The sequence below is a fragment of the Camelus ferus genome, chromosome 1 (assembly GCF_009834535.1).
Source record: "Camelus ferus isolate YT-003-E chromosome 1, BCGSAC_Cfer_1.0, whole genome shotgun sequence".
Classification (NCBI taxonomy): Eukaryota; Metazoa; Chordata; class Mammalia; order Artiodactyla; family Camelidae; genus Camelus; species Camelus ferus.
The window spans coordinates 93,798,602-93,820,443 of NC_045696.1; the positions used below are offsets into that span (position 1 = coordinate 93,798,602).

Below are 21,842 nucleotides of genomic sequence, written 5' to 3' on the forward strand. Positions count from 1 at the left end.
GATGTAGAAAGAAACATTTGTGCTGATATTTTTCAAGACTCCACAGCTTACTTGTTAAAGGAGAAAACCAGGAAGTGTTAGTGGGAAGGTGAGAACAAAGATCCGGCTGCATATTTTATGTGGAGAAAAGTCAGCTGAATTTTGAGTGGACATTTATTTAACAGATATTTTTTGAACTTTATGGCTTGCACTGTGCACTAAGATGTGAGGGTAAAACAAGGGAAAGATTCCCTCACCCTCAGAGCTTATATCTAGATAGGGAGACATACAAGCTTTAACTCCAAGGTGTGACTGACCAGTTCTGGGAATTGAAGAGTATATTGAGGAATAAATTTATAAAGCAGAGATAGGCTGGACAAGTCAGGAAAGCCGTGAAATTCAGAGTAGTAAAGAGGGAAGTGTGTATGTTAGGGTGGAATATATAAAAGTGAAAGAGTGTATGTTGGTCTTCTGTGCTCTGGTTTTATCATCGGTGCTCATAAATTTGTATGCTCTCCCTTCTCAGTTCCACTTTTACTGTGTGTCCCACTTCCTACCAAGCACATTTACCAATTATTCTCTAAAAGAAATAGGCAACAGCTTGCAATAATGAAAGCAAAGTTTTAGGGATCAGTAATCTAAAATTACATAAAGATGAATTGCTTTCTTAAGCTCTCTAGAAGGCAGGGAATGTACAAGGCATTGTAGTTAAAGAGGAGGGGGCGTCTCTTGAAGCAAGGGGATGGTATCTATGCATTTGTCAGCTCTAAAAGGGGAATTGAAGGAGGGTGGTTGTTGAAAAAAAGTTTTTAGCAGAGGTCCTCAGCTATTTTCTTCCCAGAAGAAGAGCTGCACTACAGGGAAGTAAGGAAGAAAGCAGGGTGAGATGTTATGGAGGGTTGTGATTGGGTGTTTGGTTGGGGGGGGGGTTTAAAGGTGACCTCTATGTTTGGAATTGCTGGGAAGGGAACCAGCTGTGGGTCCATCCTGCTGACTAGACCAATCTCTGTCTCAGGTTGCCCTACCTCACGTTGGTGCCTCTATATGTATCGAAGACTTAGGGGAATCCTGGGTCACAGGTACTGAATAGGGAAGGGGATTGATGAACACTTTGGGGGTGTCTGCTATGTTTCAGACACTGTGCTTTATTACTTTTTAAAAATTCTCATGCCAGTACTGGTTTAAGTGTATTAATCTCTCAAATAAGAAACTAAAGGCCAGAGGTTTATACCTTGCCCAAGGTCACAAAGCTAGTCAGTGGCAGAGCGAGGACATCAGAACCGTTCTGTGACTCACAAAACCCATGCTCCACACCCCCTATTCCATCTAGATGCTGTCCTGTAGGTGACCTCTGAGGGGCTTTTGGGTTAAAGTGTAGACTCATTTTTCTTTGTCTCCACCCACATGCCTCTCAGAACCCACTTATGGTAGGTGGCATTGTTGGGCAGATGCCCTCTGTTGTTAGCAGGCACTGCAGCATGGTGGAGTCATAGCATAGCACTGGACTGGCATGTAAGAGATTTGAATGCTGATTCTGATCCTGCCATTAGCTGTGTCTGTGGGACTGAGCAGAACTAAATAGTTCTCCAGGATAGGTCTGTAGGTCTATAGCTACACTGAATCTCCTGGGGCACTAATTGAAATTCCTGGATTAGAGACCCCAGCCAGACCTACTGAATCCAAATTACGAGGTATAGGACTTAGGAAGCTGTATTTAACAAACTTCTCAGGGAATTCTTGTGTGTACTCAGGTTTGGAAATCTCCTTTATTCAAAATTTGAGTCCTTCTAGGCAATCATTATTTTGGACTTATATTAATGTTAACTTTTGATTTGTAAGTTAAAATCAAAAAGCAAATGTAAACTTAGAGACGAAACTCTAGTTATTTTTAAAATTTTGATTGCTAAAAATGATCAAAAGGTTTATATACTTTGATAGAGAAGAATGATTCTTATCTAAAATGTCATTTCATATGTTAATTAATACTTACAGATATATTGATATTTAACTAGTGTTCATTAGGAAGTGTAGTGAATATGTTCTTTAAATTTTTTTTAAATCCTAAATGTAAAAAATCAAAATTATTAGCTAAAACCAAAGTGTTTCAAAAAAGCTACTTAAGAATGTTTTTATTTTAGGTATGTTCCAGAACAAAAAGAACACAGATCCCAGTTTAAAAGGGGTTTCATGCAAGGACATGTAAATAGACAAGACAAAGAAGAAAAAGAAGCAATCTATAAAGAACGCTGGCCAGGTTATGTGAGAGAACTGCGGAAAAGGTAAGTCTATTTTGTTTGAAAGTGAGAGACTGAAACAAAAGGCAGAATTGTCTTGACTTTGCACATATTTAAGGATAGCATTGCAAGTCTTCATTCCAGCTGAATACTATGCTGATTTGACTTGGAAACACTATTATAATCCCAGTCATTCTTTCCTGTCTATTGATTACGTTTTCCATTTGCAGATTGAGTTAATTTAAGATTTTCTAGCAAATTAAACTTCAGGGAACTATCAAGTATTTCATGATTTTCTATTTGACTTTGATAGGTATTCTGCAAGCACTGTAGATGTTATGGAAATGATGGATGATGATAAAGTTGATCTGAATTTGATTGCTGCCCTTATTCGATATATTGTTTTGCAAGAAGAGGTTAGTTTTGTTTTTCTTCAAGGGACATAATTTCAATTTTATTTTCATATTAAGGCCATGAAAAAAGAAAACTAATTTTCTTAAATGCTTTTTAAAAATAGCCTATGGATGAAATGGTTTTTGTCACCTGAAAAAGGAATTTCAAACTACCAAAAAATTTAGACACTTGACCTATTTGAAGGAAAGACTAAACAAATTAAATGTCTGGATTGTAAATCCTGTTTGTAAAAAGTGATCCTAAAATAAATTCTTCTAATAAATAATAAATTCTAATAGCTTCACTTTTTTGAAACTCTTTGGTTTTAGCTAATGTCTGTGACTTTTTAGATTTAGGATTTTAAAAAGAAATTCTAAAGAATATTTTCACTATCTTTCTAATGAATGCTAGTTAATATCAATTCTTTAGTTATAGTTAGTAACTAAAATCATCCTGACCTAGTATAATTTTAATGAAGATATAAATGTGCACAGAATTGTACTCTTAGTGTATTTTGTCATGTGATCCTTTGTAATGGTTATTTCCCCTCCATATAGGATGGTGCAATACTGGTCTTTCTACCAGGCTGGGACAATATCAGCACTTTACATGATCTCTTGATGTCACAAGTGATGTTTAAATCAGGTATTAGAGAAATGTGTTCTGTTGCAATTCCAGGGGTGGTACTTGAATCATATGTAGTTTATTTTCTTTCACTTGAGCTTGGTGAGCTTAGCCCAGGTTGGATTTTTTCAAAAGTTGGAGCTTTTTTTTTCCTCCCCTAAAATTCTAAGTCAGAGGTGAAGATTGTAGGTATGTAGGTGAAACTCTTTATATTTGGTATTATGGTGAGACTGTTTTTCCTGTCTTCCTAAATTTGCCTAATAAAATTGAGCCCTTAAATTTAGTTCGGATGTTGGCATTTGAGGTTTTTGTTTTTTCACTCACAACTGCGTTTAGTTGGGCAGAAAAAAAGTTTGAATTTAATCCCTTAGCCTGGTATTCTTCAACTCTGACTGTACAACAGAGTCACCCATGGCACTTGTTTAAAATTCAGATACCCAGATTTCGTCCTAACCCCAGATATTAGAATGTGACCAGAGTATCTGAAATTTTAAAAAATCCCTCAGGTGATTTTTTAAACAGCATGTTTTGAGAGATAAAACTTATGTCTTAGAGAAATGCATTGGGACGTTTTTCGCCTATGAAATTCAGGTAAAGCATTTTCAGAAGTCATTACTAAAATGACTTTACAGTAAAATACAAAGCATTCTATTTAGTATTTTATGGTTCTGAATATACTTTCTAACCATACTCTAAGGGCTTTTTATACATTTTACTTTTACAAAACACTAAAAAATATTTAGATCTAATTTTATTGGCTAAAATATCTTTTCTTGTTTGTCAAATCCCATTGTGGTAATGCCCTGAAAGGATCCTCTATAATTAAAATTATTTTCTATTCTCTAGGTGGAAAAATATTTTTACCTTATTACCATGACTTATTTGTAGTGAAATGCTACTTTCTCTTTTCCCTGTCAGTGATAACCATTCTCTATAGAAAAAGTGTAGTCGTGATTCTATTATACAACTGAATTACTTTTGTAAACAACTGGACTATTTCTTTGTCTAACCTTCCAACTCTAGCTGCTTCTTCCCCTGTGATAAACACTATTGTATAATCTACTTCTAGTTTTAAAAAAAATGAGTGTGTATATATTTTCTGAGAAAAGTGCAGTGGCGATCATTTTTGGGAGAGTGGGGAAAGAGTATGATATTAGAGATTACTGTAATTGACTTCCTTAACTTTCTAATTTAAATTAAATGTTCTCAAGGAGTGAAGTATTAATTTATACTTCCACCACAACTTACTTTCTTTTAAAAGAAACTTTCAAAAATTTAATAGGAACGTTTTTTCTCAAATAAATTATATTTTTAAAATTTGGCCTTGATAATCACTTATATTATGCTAGCCATATAGAAGTGGGGGAAATAGGCCAAACTCTGTACTGACTGAAAAGTATATCTTGAAACTGTTGAATGCTTGTCAACTTTCTTAATTTCTTCTCATAAAAATGTATATTTTATTCCCATTGACTACTTTGGTTGTGCAGTATCAGCAATATAAACTATTTTTATCCCAATTATATTGTCTTCAACAAAATTTCTTTTACTTTCAAAGTAAATTGCAGCTGTCACATGTTATCTTTAAATGTATGAGCATGTATCTCTAAAAGGAAAGACAATTTTCTATATAACCACAATGCCATTGTCTAACCTGGTCTTTAGTATCATCTGGTTATCCAGTCTAAAATCAAATTTTCCCATTTTCCCTCAAAGTGTCTTTTATATCTAGCTTGTTGAAACTATAGAAAAAATCAAACTGGTTAATCTTTTACTCTAGTTCTGGAACATCACTCCCATCCTCCCCTCACTTCGCCTGTGGTAATGACTTGTGGAAAAGACTAGGTGCAACTTCCTGGATTTGTCTGAATCTTTATTTCATTTGATCCTCTTGCCTGTATTTCGTATAAACTGGAAATTATATCTAAAGCCTTGATTCAGTTCGACTTAAGTATTTTTAGTTGATGTATTTCATATTGTGTCACAGAGATGAGTAATTCAGAGCATTCTTTTTTTTTTTTTTTTTTTTTAGCAATACCAGTTACTTGATGGCTTTAGACTACTTTTTAAGTTCAGGAGGGTTGGTCATAGAGAGTCTTTAGGGAGCATCTTATCTCCTTTGAATAACAGTAGTTCTTATCTGGGGAAATACAGCTATCTTGGGTCATTCAGACATTCTTGTTAGAGGTTTAAGTCAGGCTGCATTTTTTGTAACTGTGAAATTTACCCTTGCTTCCTTAACACTCTCCCTCCTTCCCATCACTAAACTTGGTTGGCTTATAATCATGGATAGTCTTGAGCTACTTCATTTTGAAACTTAAAACATACATTTTTTAATGTTTTTAACAGAATTATGTTTTAAAATGTGGGTCACTTTTGGAATGTATTACATTTAACCAGCACCATTTCATTATTTTTAAGTAGGACATCAAAATTTAATAAGTAATTTTCTTTTAAAATGTAAACATTCTTTGTATGATTATAGACTTTGGGTAATCCTATTTTAAGCATACTCATTCTTATTAAGCACAATCCATTGGTCTTTAATTAGTGGTGGGAATGGAGTTAGTGATGTTCTAGTATAATTTGGAAAGAGTGCTTCCAACTTTTAAGCATTCTTTAAGAATTTGGAGAATATGAAATAAATTGACAGAATAAGTTGACATGAACTTGTTGAAGCATTCAGAAAACAATATAAAGAATAAAGTTGGTCTGATTATAAAAGAGGAATATAAATTAAGAGTTACGTGGTTTAGTATATGAATTCATTGTTATGTATGTCTGATGGAGCTTTTCTGCAACTATTTATCTTAAAATTTAATTTTCTGATTTTCAGATAGATTCCTTATTATACCTTTACATTCACTGATGCCTACAGTTAACCAGACACAGGTATGTTGTTAAATTTATTTGTTTTTAAAATTGAGGCAAGCTTTAAGGACTGTTTATTGTGTTTTATTTTCTTTTACTTCTTACGGGACATTTTCAAATAGTAATCCATAAAACAGTACTTCTTTGAGAAGCTTTTTAAATGAGTCTCCAGGGGATGATTGCACCAAAACTTGAATAAGAGAGGGTAGTCCACAAATCAAATTAGTTTTGTCAACATTAGGGAAATGTTTAAAGATTGGATTCACCAATAACTTGTTTGGGTTTCCTGAATAAAAGAAAAAGGTATGTGAGTACCAATAAAAATAACTCAACCTAGATATTAATAATCTATGACATGCTACTGCTTGATGTTTGAAATTTTGATGTGACAGTTCATATACTTGGAGGTATTTTAGTATGTTTGAGATTTCAATACTGTGTTATGATTTTAGATGCTTTGGCTCTGTCCGATTCAGGGATTTCTCTGGTTAGAATGAATACTACATTCTCAAAGGCAGGATAATTTTCTAGACTGCATTGTTTGCAGCTCCTAGTAGAATAAGATGGATCAGAAAATGTACCTCTGTTTCCTTCTAGTTTTTTCACTCTTTCTATAAGAAAATATCAAGACATTTATTACTGAGATTTATAACCTTTTTGCTAGAACCTTAATCCTGAGTAAGGCTCAGCCAGCTGGATTAGATACAGAGTGTACACTTGAGGGAAGAAGAGGAAAGAGTGAACTCTTGATTCCAAAGACTGGACGAAAGAGTATCTAATGTGGAGTTTCTTCCATCTCTGACCCCTAACCGGAAATTATATATTCCTTTGCTAGATATCATATGTGAAAAGACTGACAACATTTCCTCTATTGATTACCATTTTTACAACTGAGGGGATAAGTTTATGCATTTTATTATTATTATTTTTGCTTTACAACCAAGTAGTACTTGGCTACCTGACTTCTTTCTACTTGAATGGCTTTGCCAACATGATGTTGTTAATGGGATTCACCATTTGAAAAGGATTTCTTAAAAAAAATCCAGTCTAATCTTAAAAGCCAGTATACAGTGGCACAGCCAGCTGACATCCGTTCTGAGGAGGTGGGCATCTGTCTGGTTGGTTGGTGTCTTTACCTATACAGTGTTGGGTAATTCATAATTCTTGTCCTTAAACTAAACTTTCGTCCCTCTCCTTTATAAGTTGGCTATGCAATAAGATGTTTATACTCTCCAGCTTTTGTTTAAAAACATTCTATAAATTTAAATTACCACATTTCATCTGAAATCTTGTTTGTGGTGAGGTTAACATATGTGGGAAATTTAGTTTGGTTTACCAAAAGGGAGTTTTGTGATATTGAAAACGAAATATACCATTTAAATATATATATGAATATTAAGAGGCATATGTCAATGAATGAACATAAAATGCTAAAAAATAAATAATATCGAAGTAATTCCTCTAATTGCAAGAATGATCAATCAGAAATTAGTTCACTTTGGGGATTTTGATGTATTTATTCCTACAGGTTTTTAAAAGAACCCCTCCTGGTGTTCGGAAAATAGTCATTGCTACCAATATTGCAGAGACCAGGTAAAAATTGTTTTAATTACCAACTACTAAGGATTACATTAGTTTTGAGCCCCATAAATTGTTAACATACCTTAATCTTTTTTTCTACAAAATATTTTGTAACTTCTTAAAAATAAAGCTATTTTACTTAAGTTGTGGTAGTAAATACAGGTTTTGGGTTTGGGGTTTTTTTATTTAACCTTATACTAATGTTTTAGCCTCTTCAGAAACAATCTATTAAGTGTTTTTTTCCAAAGCTTTCCTAAAGAATCAATGGACCTGAGGTCAATTTTATTTTTATTTTTTTTTTTAAGATTTAAAAAAAAAATTACTTTGTTTTAACGGAGATACTGGGGATTGAACCCAGGACCATGTGCATGTTAGGCATACAGTCTGAGCTATTTCCCTTCCCACCAGTTTTGTTCTTTTGTCTTTTATTGGTTAGGGGTGGAATCATTTGGTAATTTAGTAATTAGTTATATACAGCCTATAAAATGTATTTCCTTGGAGATACTTGTATACCAGTATAGTCACTGCAATAGATTGTTCTGTGGAAGCTGACATTGAACCATGGCATCCTATCCCACAAAGTTAGGTACAAAAGTCGTCAGGCAATCTATGAAGTTTGGCTGTGGGCAAATAAGAATTCAGCACGTGATCTGCAGGATTGGCACTATTTGCTGCCACTTTAGTTTCCGATGCTGCCTGTGATTAGGGGCTTGATTCTCATAATGTTGGTAAATGTGGGAAAAGTGATGAAAATCTTGAACTACTAAAATCAATGTGACCCAATAAAAAATGTTCTAAAATCCCTGTCTGTAGACCTGTTATAGGTTAATAGCTTTTGATGTGTTTTAATATTTTATATATCTTTTTCTGAACAGCATTACCATAGATGATGTAGTTTATGTAATAGACGGAGGAAAAATAAAGGAGACACACTTTGACACACAGAACAACATCAGTACAATGTCTGCTGAGTGGGTTAGTAAAGCTAATGCCAAGCAAAGGAAAGGTCGAGCTGGAAGGTAAGATGGGACCTTTGTATGAAGCCTTTAGAACACATAAAAATTTAGAGCAGCAAAATGTGTCATTGGCATTTCAAAATATTTATTAGGAGCGTTACCTTTCATATTTTAAAAAATTTGTTGTAGGACATTTTTAAATGGGAAAGTTGTTTTAATCATAGTTTCTTTGAAAAAATAGCTGCCAGGTTTACTATTTTATGATTTTTCTACCTGTACTTCCTCAATACAGTTAATTAAAATTAATATTCTGTGTTCTTTATCTTCATTAGCTCTGTTGTAATTTTCTTTTTTAAAACCATATGTTAGTAATATTGATGATAACTACTAATATTTTAATGTCTGGTCACCTCCTAAACACTTCATATACATTAACTTGCTTAATCCTCACCACAGTGCTGCTGTGAGGCAGGTTATTATCTCCATTTCAAGAATAAAGAAATTAAAAGTGATCTGTCCAGAGTCACACAGCTGTATAAGTAGCAGAGTCAGGATTTGAATCCAGGAAATCTGGCTCCACGGTCTGGGCTCCTGATCACTATACTTTACAGGTGTGCTGGTTTTTCGGTATCAGTTACCAATGAAAACACAAGGAAAGTACCTTTTTTCACACTGATGTGGTTGATGGCATAAAGAAATAAAAATATCTTTGTCTTAGTGGTAAGAAAAATTATCTGCCTTTAACACAAGTAATTGCGCTTACTCATTTTGTGTATACTTTGCAGTATTTTTACACCCTTACTCATATGAGTAGTCCAGTCATCTAGTGTTGTAGAAGAGAGTTTTTATTTTGCCTCAAAGATAGAACAGAAAGATTCCCATTAATCTTCAGGTACTGACTTAGGTAAGGAGAGTTGAAAGAAAGTTTTATAGACCATTTTATCAACCCTTTGTTGTAAGTTTGTGCTCTATCTGTAAAGCTCTGACTCACTCGCTATAATCCTTGTAGATTATCCCAGTATAACTTGATTTCTGGGTAGTTTGTTAGATTATTTAGTTAGTGCTGTTGAGCCCAAGTTGTGGCTTAGTCCAAGACATGTACCTTCTAATCAGTTATCGGGATAACTTGATTGGGGACCCAGCAAGACTGAGGTTTTCCCACGCAGACCTATCACCAATGGATACTGATTCAAAAAGTATTCACTGTGGTAAATGATTCGGCACACTTTTATATATGAATAGTAAACATGCTAGGACTTAGGTTTGATCCTGAAACAATCATGGAAATAAAGTAAATGTAATGAAATACTACATTGGATCTAATTGCTTTACTTGCACTATCCTAATGGGAAAATTGACTGTGGAGTTAGTGTTTCAATTCAAATGGAAAACAGTCCCTTTAGGCTCCATAGATATAAATTTCTTTAGCGAAGCCTAATGAGATTGATAATTATTTTGAAGACCAGAGCAAAATATACTACCCTCTTTATTTAGTTTCTACAGGTATGTTTTGTAATAGATAATGGGCCTTTGTAGACTCATGACAGAAATAGCTAAGACTTCTAGAATTTATTTTTGCTCCTATAGGAAAAGGGCCTCTTCCTTCTGCTATAATAGCAGAAGCCCATAGAAATACTTATTCTGCTTGAAAATGCATGAAATGCTTCACCTCTTCACTTCTGTCCGTAACATTGTCCAGGGAATAGTATTCAGATCACTAGATGCAAACAGTAAAAAAAGTTTCCAGCATTTCTCTGAGAACTCAATAAGTAGCACATACCTAAAAGTTTTTTAAGTAACATAGATTAATGGCAGGATTTGTTACATAAAATGCTCACAAGGCACAGAGAGTAACCTAAGTTTACTGCTGTTAAGTGAGCATGGCAGTCTGGAATCTGTAAAACAGAAATAGGGAACCAAGTTATTGGTAGGTGGAAGCAATATTGCATTTTTAAAACTAAGACTTAGCGGGTTTAGCTCAATATCACTAATTATCAGAGAAATGCAAATCAAAACTACAATGAGGTATCACCTCACACCAGTCAGAATGGCCGTCATTCAAAAATCCACAAATGACAAATGCTGGAGAGGCTGTGGAGAAAGGGGAACCCTCCTACACTGCTGGTGGGAATGCAGTTTGGTGCAGCCACTATGGAAAACAGTGTGGAGATTCCTCAGAAGACTAGGAATACACTTACCATATGACCCAGGAATCCCACTCCTGGGCTTGTATCCAGAGGGAAATCTACTTCAGGATGACACCTGCACCCCAATGTTCATAGCAGCACTATTTACAATAGCCAAAACATGGAAACAGCCTAAATGTCCATCAACAGGTGACTAGATAAGGAAGATGTGGTATATTTATACAATGGAATACTACTCAGTTATAAAAAATAATAAAATAATGCCATTTGCACGAACATGGATGGACCTGGAGAATGTCATTCTAAGTGAAGTAAGCCAGAAAGAGAAAGAAAAATACCATATGAGATCGCTCATATGTGGAATCTAAAAAACAAAAACAAAAACAAACAAACAAAAACAAAGCGTAAATAAAGGACAGAAATAGACTCACAGACAGAGAATACAGACTTGTGGTTACCAGGGGGGTGGAGGGTGGGAAGGGATAGCCTGGGATTTCAAAATTGTAGAATAGACTACACTGTATAGCACAGGGAAATATACACAAAATGTTATGATAACTCACAGAGAAAAAAATGTGACAATGAGTGTGTATATGTCCATGAATAACTGAAAAATTGTGCTGAACACTGGAATTTGACACAACATTGTAAAATTATAAATCAATAAAAAATGTTAAAAAAAAAAAAGACTTAGCGGGTTTAAGGTTATTCAAAACAGATGGGGAGAAGGAATATATCATTAATAAAAATAAAGTAATAATTAAGTAAATTAGTTATGATGTGTCTTGTAAGAAATAGATACTGGCTACTTTCACTACCTGCTCTTTTCTCTGGAGTTCTTAAAAAGTCGCTGATAATACTGCATCCCCCCCTTCTTTTTTAAGAGTTCAACCTGGTCATTGCTATCATCTGTATAATGGTCTTAGAGCCAGCCTTCTAGATGACTATCAGCTGCCAGAAATTTTGAGAACACCTTTGGAAGAACTTTGTTTACAAATAAAGGTAAATTAGGTGGGAGAGTTAAAGTAAATAGGAATGGGGTTCTAATTTTCAACATCTTTTATTGAAGAAAGTAGTATATTAATCTTCTGGAAAGAATTTTTACCACGCATTTGTTTTTTTTGTGTCTGTCTGTATAGTTGACCCTTGAGCAACATTGGTCCTAGTAAGGGCACTGCCCCCCCGCCCTCCCTCTACAGTGGAAAACCCCTTACTGCCTTCTCTGCCTCAGAATACAAAAAGAATTGTTAAATGATTCACCCAAGGGGAGGTACTTGGAACAGTTAAGATAGAATAAGGACTCAGACCCTAGTTCTTTTAATTCTACAGGTTGTGATGTCTCATCAGATAGAAACTTTTCCCCACAAAGACCTGTAAAATGAAAATACAAGTACTATATCTATCGAAAAATATCCACATATAAGTGGACTCACACAGTTCAACCCTGTTCAGGGGTCAATTGTGAACTGTTTTTAAGCTTCCTTTATATGTTTATTAAACAGTTCTTAGTCACATGTACTGCTTTGGAGCCGGACGCTCGTGTCTGAATCCCAGCTCCTCCAGTGGCAAGCTAGGTCTGTTACATTGGGCAAGTTATTTAAATTGACCTCATAAAATTCTTGTAACAGTTCCTGGCACATAGTAAGAATTCAGTCAATGTTAGCTATGGTTATTACATCTTAAGATGTTATCCCATATTCTAAACTACTTATCATTTTTGGGGCATCTTTTGTTTTTTGCTATAATTAACCTTACCTTGAAGATAATTGTTAGTCAACTTGTTTGTTGAGATTTTAACTGTCACCTTATCTTCTCATTAATAGAGTTGGTGGGTGTTAGAAGGTAGTATATTGGCTTTTAAACATGTTTTTATAGAATCATAAATTTAATTTTAACTTACTGTGTAAAATAGCTAACTTGAAAATCATGTATAGGTTTGATGCTTTATTTGAGTGAGTGACACAGGCAGGACCAAACAGCTATGTCAGTATATGTGTGTAATTACATTTTTTTCCCCTCAGATTTTAAGGCTTGGTGGGATTGCTTACTTTCTGAGTAGGCTAATGGATCCACCATCAAATGAAGCAGTGTCACTCTCCATAAATCATCTGATGGAACTGGTAAATTTGATTTTTTTTCTTTTATTCTAACTTAGATTTAGAGGGTTAAGAGTATGTAAGCCAGCTAGCTATAAAATTTACTTTCATTACTGCAAGGTGGACCAGTGAGTATGCAGTGACAAATTTGATTAACTGTTTGCCTGTTCGCTCAGAGTATGAATAAAAAAGTAGAAAGTTATAAAATGATACCTTTGTGATATTTATCATACTGGGCTCTTGCCATACAGTTGGTTTTCCTTGTAGGCCTGATTTAAAATTATATAAGATTTTGAAATCTTTTAATTACTGGTCATCTTCATTTGTATTTTTGAAATGAATTTAGTTGGTTTATTTCACTCTTTCTGATAACCATGTTTTTAGAGCTTTTGTCAAATCCAAGTAGCTTAATGACAGTATGGACGTCATATAAAGGCAACATTTATTTTTGAAAGAATACTAGCAGATGGCTTTTCTCCAAAATATCATTTCCCCATGCCTGTTATTTTTTTCTTACAGCTTTTTTTCCTTAGTTCCTTTTATGAAGTCAGTGTTTTGAGAAACTAGTTTCAGTGTCTTAGTCAAGTGACCACTTACTTGGTAGCCATCCCTGCACAAGACCATGTTAAGAAGAGGCACGGGACTGGCTGTGAGTTGGTACCCAGAGTGGAGAGGAATACAGGTTAGAGCTGTGCTGTCCAGTGTATAACCACCAGCCACATGTGACTATTTAAATTTAAATTTTTAATTAAATTGCAAATTCAGTATTTCAGTCATACTCGAACATTTTAGATGCTTAATAGGCACATGTGGCTAGTGGCTACCCATGTGGACAGTGCAGGAATAGACTTTCTGTCAACACTACAGGTTCTGTTGATGAGTGCTGGGTTAGAGGATGCCAGAGATGTATTTTATATATTAGTTTTATTTGAGCCATCCACATAGATAATTTTGAGAATTTGGCCAATGAAAAAGCATTGTAACATATCTTACCATCTTTGTTAGAAATTGGAATAGATTTAGAGACGTTACTGGAATTTTAGGGAGTAGTGTGGTTTTACTACTGACCTCTTTTTGCCTCCAGACTTTTATCTAATAGAATATAATGGTAGAAAGCTAGGTGGTGATCAGAAAATCAACTCATTATTTGTGGTAGACAGATGACCAGAGGACAGATGGACCCTGAAGCCTGAGTTGGATGACTTTTGTCCCAGCTGAATTTAAGAGCCAGTCTTGGGGGCAGGGTGTAGCTCCAGTGGTAGAATGCATGCTCAGTACTCACAAGGTCCTGGGTTCAATCCCCAGTACGTCCTCCAAGAATAAATAAGTAAATGTAATTTCTCCCCCCCCCAAAAAAAACAAATACAATAAATAAATGAAAAAAAAAAAAAAAAAAGAGCCAGTCTTCACTTAGCCATTTCCAGGCAACAAAACTGAAAAGACCCAGCAAGTCAACAGTAGGGGCTGAAGCCCATGTTTTTGAAACACTTTTTATTGTGAAATACAGCATTGCCCATCCAAGATAAAAGAGCAGAACAGAAATGTCCAGCTTAATGATTTATCACAAAGTGAGCGCCACTTATTTTCATTCTTGTCAAGAAGAAAGATCATTTCCAGTATCATAAAGGCCCACTTCCTACCCTCTCCCAGTCACTCCAGTGTTACTCAGTCCCCAAAATAATCCCTATCATGACTTGTCTTGCTTGTTTTTCTTGATGGTTTTGCCATACCAGTATACATCTATGAAAAGCTAAGTTTAATTTGGCCTATTGTGAACTTTACATGAACTCATGCAGAATGTGGTGGGGGTTTTTTGTTTGTTGTCTTTTTGATTTTTGGTAGGTTTTTTTTTTTTTGGAGGAATGGGGTTCTGGGTTCTTTCTCTGAACATTGAGAGATTCATGTGCATTATTGCTTTTAGCTATAGTTCGTTTGTTTTCATTTCTTTTCTGTATTTTGTTAGATGACTACTGAAAGGCATTTTGGTTCTTTCCATGTTGAGGCTATTATATGTAGTGCTGGTGTGAATATTCTTCAGTATTCAGTATTTCTCCAAAGTCGTCAAAACTACTTACACTCCTACCAGTGCTAGTGGGTAGGTAAGAGTTCTCATTGCTCTGTAGTGTGAGCAACTCTTAGTAGTCTTTTATTCTAAGCATGCTGGTTGGTGTGTAGTAGTTTTGTGGTGTAAATTTGTATTATCATGACTACTAGTGGATTTGTAGGTTAACTTTCCATGTTTGTTGCCCATTTGTATAGTCTCATTTATAAATTATGGATGCCTGTTTTCCCCTTATGTTGTAGGAGATCATTATGTATTTTTGTGTACTCTTGATCTGAGCCTTTTGTTAACTGTGTATTACACATGTGTACACTTTTTTACCTTTTCACTTTTTAAAAGTGTTCTGACAAATCCTTGTAATTTTAATGTAATCAAATGTATCAGACAATTTCTTTATTGTTACTGCTTTTTGTCCTTTAGTAAGTAACAGTTGTCTGCCCTGGAGTCATGAAGATATATTGTTTTAACTTTATTGTTTTCTTTTTTATACTTATATATATAATCCATCTGCATCTTGATTTGTGTGTGTGTGTGTGTGTGTGTGTGTGTGTAGGTGAGGTAGGAAACAGTTTTCAGATCTGTAATCAGTTGACTGAAACCATTTATAGGAAAGTTCTTCCTTTCTCTTTGTTCCACAGCCACTGCCATAGATCAAGTGTCTGTGGATGTCTGTGTCTGTTTGTAGGTTCTGCTCTGTTCTCTTGGTGTGTATTTCTGTCCTGAGCTGGTGCCACACTGCCTTAATTACAGGACGGAGTCTTACCAAACAAGAACATGATCTCTCCCATTGATTTAATCTCTCTTGATGTTTCAGTGTTTTCTGTGTGGGGTTTTATAAAACTTTTTGAAAGATTTATTTCTTGGTTATGGTATTTTTGGATTCTATTCTAATTCAAAAATTTTTCATTTTCTTGTGAGTCTTGATATACAGAAATGAAGTTGGTTTTGAATGTTGTCCTTTTATTCATCAAGGCTGTGAAACTCACTTATTCTGAGAACTATATTTAGACTTCTCTTTCTTCGTACACAGTCACATCTGTAAATAATTGCAGTTTTATTTATTCCTTTCCAACTATCGTCCAGGATCCCCAGTACAGTGTTGAGCAGAAGTGATATAATACTGTGTATTCTTGTGTTCTTATTCTCATAGAGAAGGCTGTCAATAGTTAATTAAGCATTTTTTGAAGGTTTTTTTGTAGAAACTGTCATATTAAGGAAATTTCTTGGTTTACTAAGGGATTTTTTATTATGCATGAATAATTGATTTTATCAAATACCTTCTCTGCTGCCAATGAGAGTATATGATTATGCTGTTTTTCATGTTTAATTTATAATGTATTGAACTACATTAATTTTTCAAATGTTAAGCCAACTTTCATTCCTGAAACTAACTTGCTGGGAGTCGATTTGCCATTATTTTGTTTTGGGTTTCTCATGTGTAAGATGATTCAGTTTTCCTTTCTCCAAATGTCTCTGTCAGGTAAGTACCAGGATTATGCTGGGCTCAGAAAACAACTTTCTTCTTTTTCTGTTCTCTGAAAGAGGTTTTGCAAAATTGGAGTTATTACCTTCATAAACATTTAGAAGTCTGTGTGTGATGGAATATATATGTTACATTTTTTATTATTTTGTTGTTCAAATCTTGTTATTTTGAATGTGTACTGGACATTGTATTTACAAAGGTCTTTGTAGATAAAAAGCCTGGAACTTGGGGTGATGATAACGTCCTCCAGAGAGGATCTGTGTTGCTGCTACGGGGAAGAGTAGCCCCAACGTTGGGCTCACCTCCCTGGACTTCTGTCTCTCCCCACATCCTAGACTTGTAGTTCTTACAATTCTTTTGTAACTCCTCAGTGTCTTCAAGAAGCAGCTTTTCTAGCTGTGCTCAGTGGGATGACTGGATCAAATTACCCTGGTCATCAGAGCAGATGTCACCCCCATTGGGGGGGTTGTGGTTCTAGCTACATCTTTCGTCTCTTGCCCTCCTGTCCCATGTCTCCTAAAGTACTAGAATTGAGGGCTCTGCATTGTGAGTTTCCTGTGTATAATGATGTCTCATTTTTTGTTTTATTTTTCCCACAACTCTTGTACTTGGTGATTTTCTTTACCTGATTGAAATCTTGATAATGTGTTGGTCTCTCATTTCTCTCCTAGCATTTATAGTAAAGCTGAGTTGTGGATTAATTTTGTTATTGTTTAAATAAGTTTCTAACCTTTGCTGACCTCCAAACCTACGTTTTGATGAAGAAAATCAAAGCTAAACAATATTAGGGCATTTGGACTTAAGAGAGTGAGGAGTGCCCTGTTTTTTATAAACAAACTAAAATGTGATGCCTTACAATGTCTGTTTTAAATATAAACTCTTACTTTACAGAATGCTCTGGATAAACAGGAAGAATTGACACCTCTTGGAATCCACTTAGCACGATTACCAGTTGAGCCACACATTGGGAAAATGATTCTTTTCGGAGCTCTGTTCTGTTGCTTAGACCCAGTACTCACCATTGCTGCTAGTCTCAGCTTCAAAGATCCTTTTGTGATTCCATTGGTAAGAAAGATACCCGTAAAAGGCTAAGGTATTTTTAGATATGCAGGATAGTTGTTTGCTTGGGTACATTTTTTGTTAGCTTTTTATTAGAATGCAATTCTCTGTTATATACCATAAGAGCAATTTAAGCTGCCTTCATTTGTTTTAAGGGAAAAGAAAAAGTTGCAGATGCAAGAAGAAAGGAATTGGCAAAGGATACTAAAAGTGACCACCTGACAGTCGTGAATGCATTTGAGGTAAAAGGAATATATTTCACTTTTTAAAACAAGTTTAATCATCAGAAATAAACTGTCAAATGAGAATGTTTAAAATTAGGTGAACATTTGAAAAAAATTGCACATCATTTTTTAATTTTGTGGTAGCTTATTACATTTACCCTTTTGGAAAAAATTGATAACAATTTTGTGTTTTGATAACAATAGAACAAGTGAACAACTTGGTTTAAAATTTTATTTGCTATTATTCATTTGTGTCTGTCTTAACTGGCATTCATGACAGAAGATCCCTTTCTGTTCATCAATAAACTATACCTGTATTTGGATTTAATGTTTTGATAGAGTATCACACTCATGTACACTGTGCAGGATAGAGAGACATCTCTTAAAGTCAGGCTTATTGAAAGTAAACATTGATCATCCATCTTTGCAACATTTAAATGTAATTTGGTGTATAGGGACGGTATCTTTTTACTGTAGTTCTAGGCTCAGTTTTTTACTACCTATTATGGGAAAGTTTGTATATATTTTTTTCCTTTGAGCTTATTGGGTATTTTCTCATCTTCCCTCCTCTTCTAGCTTAAAACAAAACAAAACAAAAATGTATTTGTGAAGTTGAAAATATATAATAGCAATGAGATTTGTTCAACAGAGTTCTTTTTGTTTAATACATGCAGAATGATGCCATTTTATGTAAAGTGCAGAAAATAGTACTGTGTAACTTGTGCTCATTTGTATAAAGAAAGGTCTGCAAGTTCCGTTTCAGTTATCTCTTAATGACTAGGATTATGAGGAGTTTATGTTTTTTTAGTTTGCTAATTTCAAAATTCTTTTAATTTTTTACCAAAGAGAGTGAAATATCAGTAGAAGATTAAATTATTACCAAAATAAAGACAAACTACTGAGTCGTCTTTGCTTTGCAGAACAAAATCAATACTGTTCTTCATTTCTTTGCCCCATAGGGCTGGGAAGAAGCTAGACAACGTGGTTTCAGATATGAAAAAGACTATTGCTGGGAGTATTTTCTGTCTTCAAACACACTGCAGGTAATGGTGAATGTTTTGAAGTGATTCTCATATATGTTGGATTAGAGGATATATGTATCCATTTTGTGTAGTCAGATCTGTAGCAAAAAGTTAATTATGTGAGTTTGTCTAATGAAGTTGTATTATTATATAGAATAATAGAAGGAATCTTTATTAAATCAACTACAACAAAATAAGAAAAGATACATAACATAATAAAAAACTAATGGTTAAGAAAAGACATGAGTCCAGGGTTTAGCAGGAAAACACAGAGAGGCTTGTTTATTGTTCCTGTACCCACCCTTTAGTTGCCATTTTAATGATTCATTCTGAAATTTTTCACTAATACTCCTAACATCTATTTTAAAATATCAAGGCGGATGTCTTTTCTTTAACTTTTGAGTAGGTATTTTTTTAATCTTTAACTGACTTAGTATATAGCAAGAAAACACTGAACAGGAGGCATTGATGAAACAGAAGAAAGTAAACAATGTAAGCAGCGCAGGTGCACACCAGACTTCAGACTCATTGAACTGGTGGAGAAGTGATCTCAAGGCAGTGGGTGTCAGAATATCCTCCGTCTACCCCGTTACAGGTACACTCCAGCTACATGGCGTGAACCCTCTACTGGACACGTAACACATCTCTGGGGGGTAAAAGAATCCAGAATCTAGCATATTTAACCAAAAGTGCCCAAACAGTAACAAAATGAAAAGAAGGGTCATGACTACTTTGAAAGATGATACAGACAATGGAAAAAAAGAATAGAACCCGACATACCTCAACAGAAAATATAACTTCATAGTAAGGAACAATTTAAGAATGTGAGTTCAGTAAAACAAAGAAAATAAACCAATAGAATGAATGAAAAGACTGCTGAGCTAAGAAGACAAATTGAAGACCAAAGAAGACTTTTAAAGCAAAATACTGCCATAGAAGAAAGGCTTGAGATAATCACAGTTTATAGATGCAGCCACAAAGCAGGAAGACAGGACTGACCCATCATGAAGTTAATAGGAGTCTCTGCATAGCAAATTTAAGTGTAATTGACTATGTATTCAGAGATATGTGGAAGAACATTTTTCCTGAAATAGAAAAAAATGAAGTGAACTACAGTATGAAAAGATAGCTAAATCCAAGTGTTATTTGAGAATATTATGTCCAGGCAAGATATTAATTCCAAGTATGAAGAAAAATGACAGGCATTCAAGAAAGCACTGGAAATACCGCACCCATAAGCTAAGACTGAAGTGTGGCCTGCTGAGAGAGGATTCAAAAAGAATTCAGGAGTGGAGAGCACATGCTTAGTCAGCTGGGGGTGTACACTGAGATGATTCAAATACAGAAAAAATATAAAGAGTATTGGGCATTACAGATACAGAATAGGTTGTAATGGTTATTAATCCTGAACAATGTAAAATAATGGTAATAAAAATCAGGAGGTGGACTAGAGAGTCAGTTTTAAGAGAAATTAGGTGGGGAAACTAAAGTCACAATTCGTGAAACAGGTGTATACTTAAGTATGACCAACTTTATGTTTCATAATCTCTTAAGCTCATAAGGATCCTTTGTTAAGTATCTTTTGTGATTATAAAAATATGTCAGCTAGTTCTGTTTCATTTCTATTTAACTTTCTTCTTTAAAATTAACTTTAATACTTTCATAAAAATAGTTTCTGTTCTATTATCCCATTTTTAGGATAGGATTTCTGCCTAATTGTTTTGTCAGTCTATATGCATAATAAGTGTCTGCAATATTATTTACTTAATTTCTGACAGTATTGAGTGTAGGGAAGTTTCTTCTTTTGTATTTTTCTGTGTTACATGAATGCTTACTATAATGAGCCATGTGTCATTTTTACCCAAATAGTGATTTTTCTTAAAAAATGAACAAAGCAAGAGACAGGTCTTAAGTATTTGTGCCAGGATGGAAGAGTAGTTAATTCTCAGTAGTACCTATATAGATGCTGTTTATTTTCTTTATGCTTTTCTGTATTTTTTTCAAAATACAAGGTGGTAAGCAATTTTGAAAATTAGTCTTTTTGCAAAATGGAGTAAAAATCATTAAATATTCAGTTAGTCCCTACATCAGGCAGGCCTTTTCTGTAAAAGCTCAGACAGTAAATATGGTCTGTGTTGGAACACTCACCTGTGTCATTACAGTGCAAAAGCAACTGTAGATAATACATAGATGAATGAGTGGCTTTGTTCCAGTGAAACTTTATTGACAAAAACAAGGTTTTATAAATCTTGTAGTTTACCAGCCCCTGCTCCAAGATAATCACATTTTTGCAGAACTTTTATAAAGCAGAGAAAGCTTATAGCTAAATTTATTTATGAGTACATGCTTTATAACCCCTATAAATCTGTGTGAAAGGTATTCTAGTTCTGTCTGTTACCATTGCTCCCTAGATGCTGCATAACATGAAAGGGCAGTTTGCTGAGCATCTTCTTGGAGCTGGATTTGTAAGCAGTAGAAATCCTAAAGATCCAAAATCTAATATAAATTCAGGTAAAGCAGAAAATACAGTGTAAGTAAACTTGCTGCTGTTGTCAGTTGTGTCAGTATTTTACTTTTTTTTTCCTCTACCTTCCCACCCCCAATAGATAATGAGAAGATAATTAAAGCTGTCATCTGTGCTGGTTTATATCCCAAAGTTGCTAAAATCCGACTAAATCTGGGTAAAAAAAGAAAAATGTAAGCATTGAAGATTATTATGAATTACTTTTAGTTCTTTCAAACTTTTGAAATCTTCTGATGCAACAGGACTTCTATTGTACATTTGTTCTTAGTCGTATTTTGGCCGTGTTGTTCTTTACTTTTGGTCGTTTAAGAGAGGGCTCACTGTTTAACACAGGCATCACTTCCCCTCAGCACATCCCTGCAGTCAGCTCTCCATCATTCGTTATTCACAAAGAATGTCAGTAAAATACAACACCAGTGTAATACGAGAAGAGCAAGGCAGCTGTTAAAAACCAGTGCCTGGGTGGAGACTGCTTAGAGTAGATTTTATTTCAGGATTTTTTTCCCCTCTTACAAAACAGATAATTTTGTACTTTAGCTCTTTGAATAAAATTGGCAATTTCATGAAATCTGTTTTGAGAAATAAAA

General features: G+C 34.6%; 1 protein-coding gene across 1 annotated transcript in view; it reads left to right on the top strand.

Annotated features, from left to right (window-relative positions):
- Positions 1-21,842, top strand: part of DHX36 (DEAH-box helicase 36) — a 49,730-nt gene that overhangs the window by 16,904 nt on the left and 10,984 nt on the right. Inside the window, exons 10-22 of the mRNA XM_006185677.3 lie at positions 2,118-2,258; positions 2,527-2,629; positions 3,164-3,251; positions 6,067-6,122; positions 7,630-7,694; positions 8,558-8,701; positions 11,670-11,787; positions 12,807-12,905; positions 17,318-17,491; positions 17,641-17,727; positions 18,669-18,752; positions 21,143-21,242; positions 21,338-21,428. Coding sequence (XP_006185739.2) covers positions 2,118-2,258; positions 2,527-2,629; positions 3,164-3,251; positions 6,067-6,122; positions 7,630-7,694; positions 8,558-8,701; positions 11,670-11,787; positions 12,807-12,905; positions 17,318-17,491; positions 17,641-17,727; positions 18,669-18,752; positions 21,143-21,242; positions 21,338-21,428 — 1,350 coding nt within the window. The remainder of the gene's footprint in view (positions 1-2,117; positions 2,259-2,526; positions 2,630-3,163; positions 3,252-6,066; positions 6,123-7,629; positions 7,695-8,557; positions 8,702-11,669; positions 11,788-12,806; positions 12,906-17,317; positions 17,492-17,640; positions 17,728-18,668; positions 18,753-21,142; positions 21,243-21,337; positions 21,429-21,842) is intronic.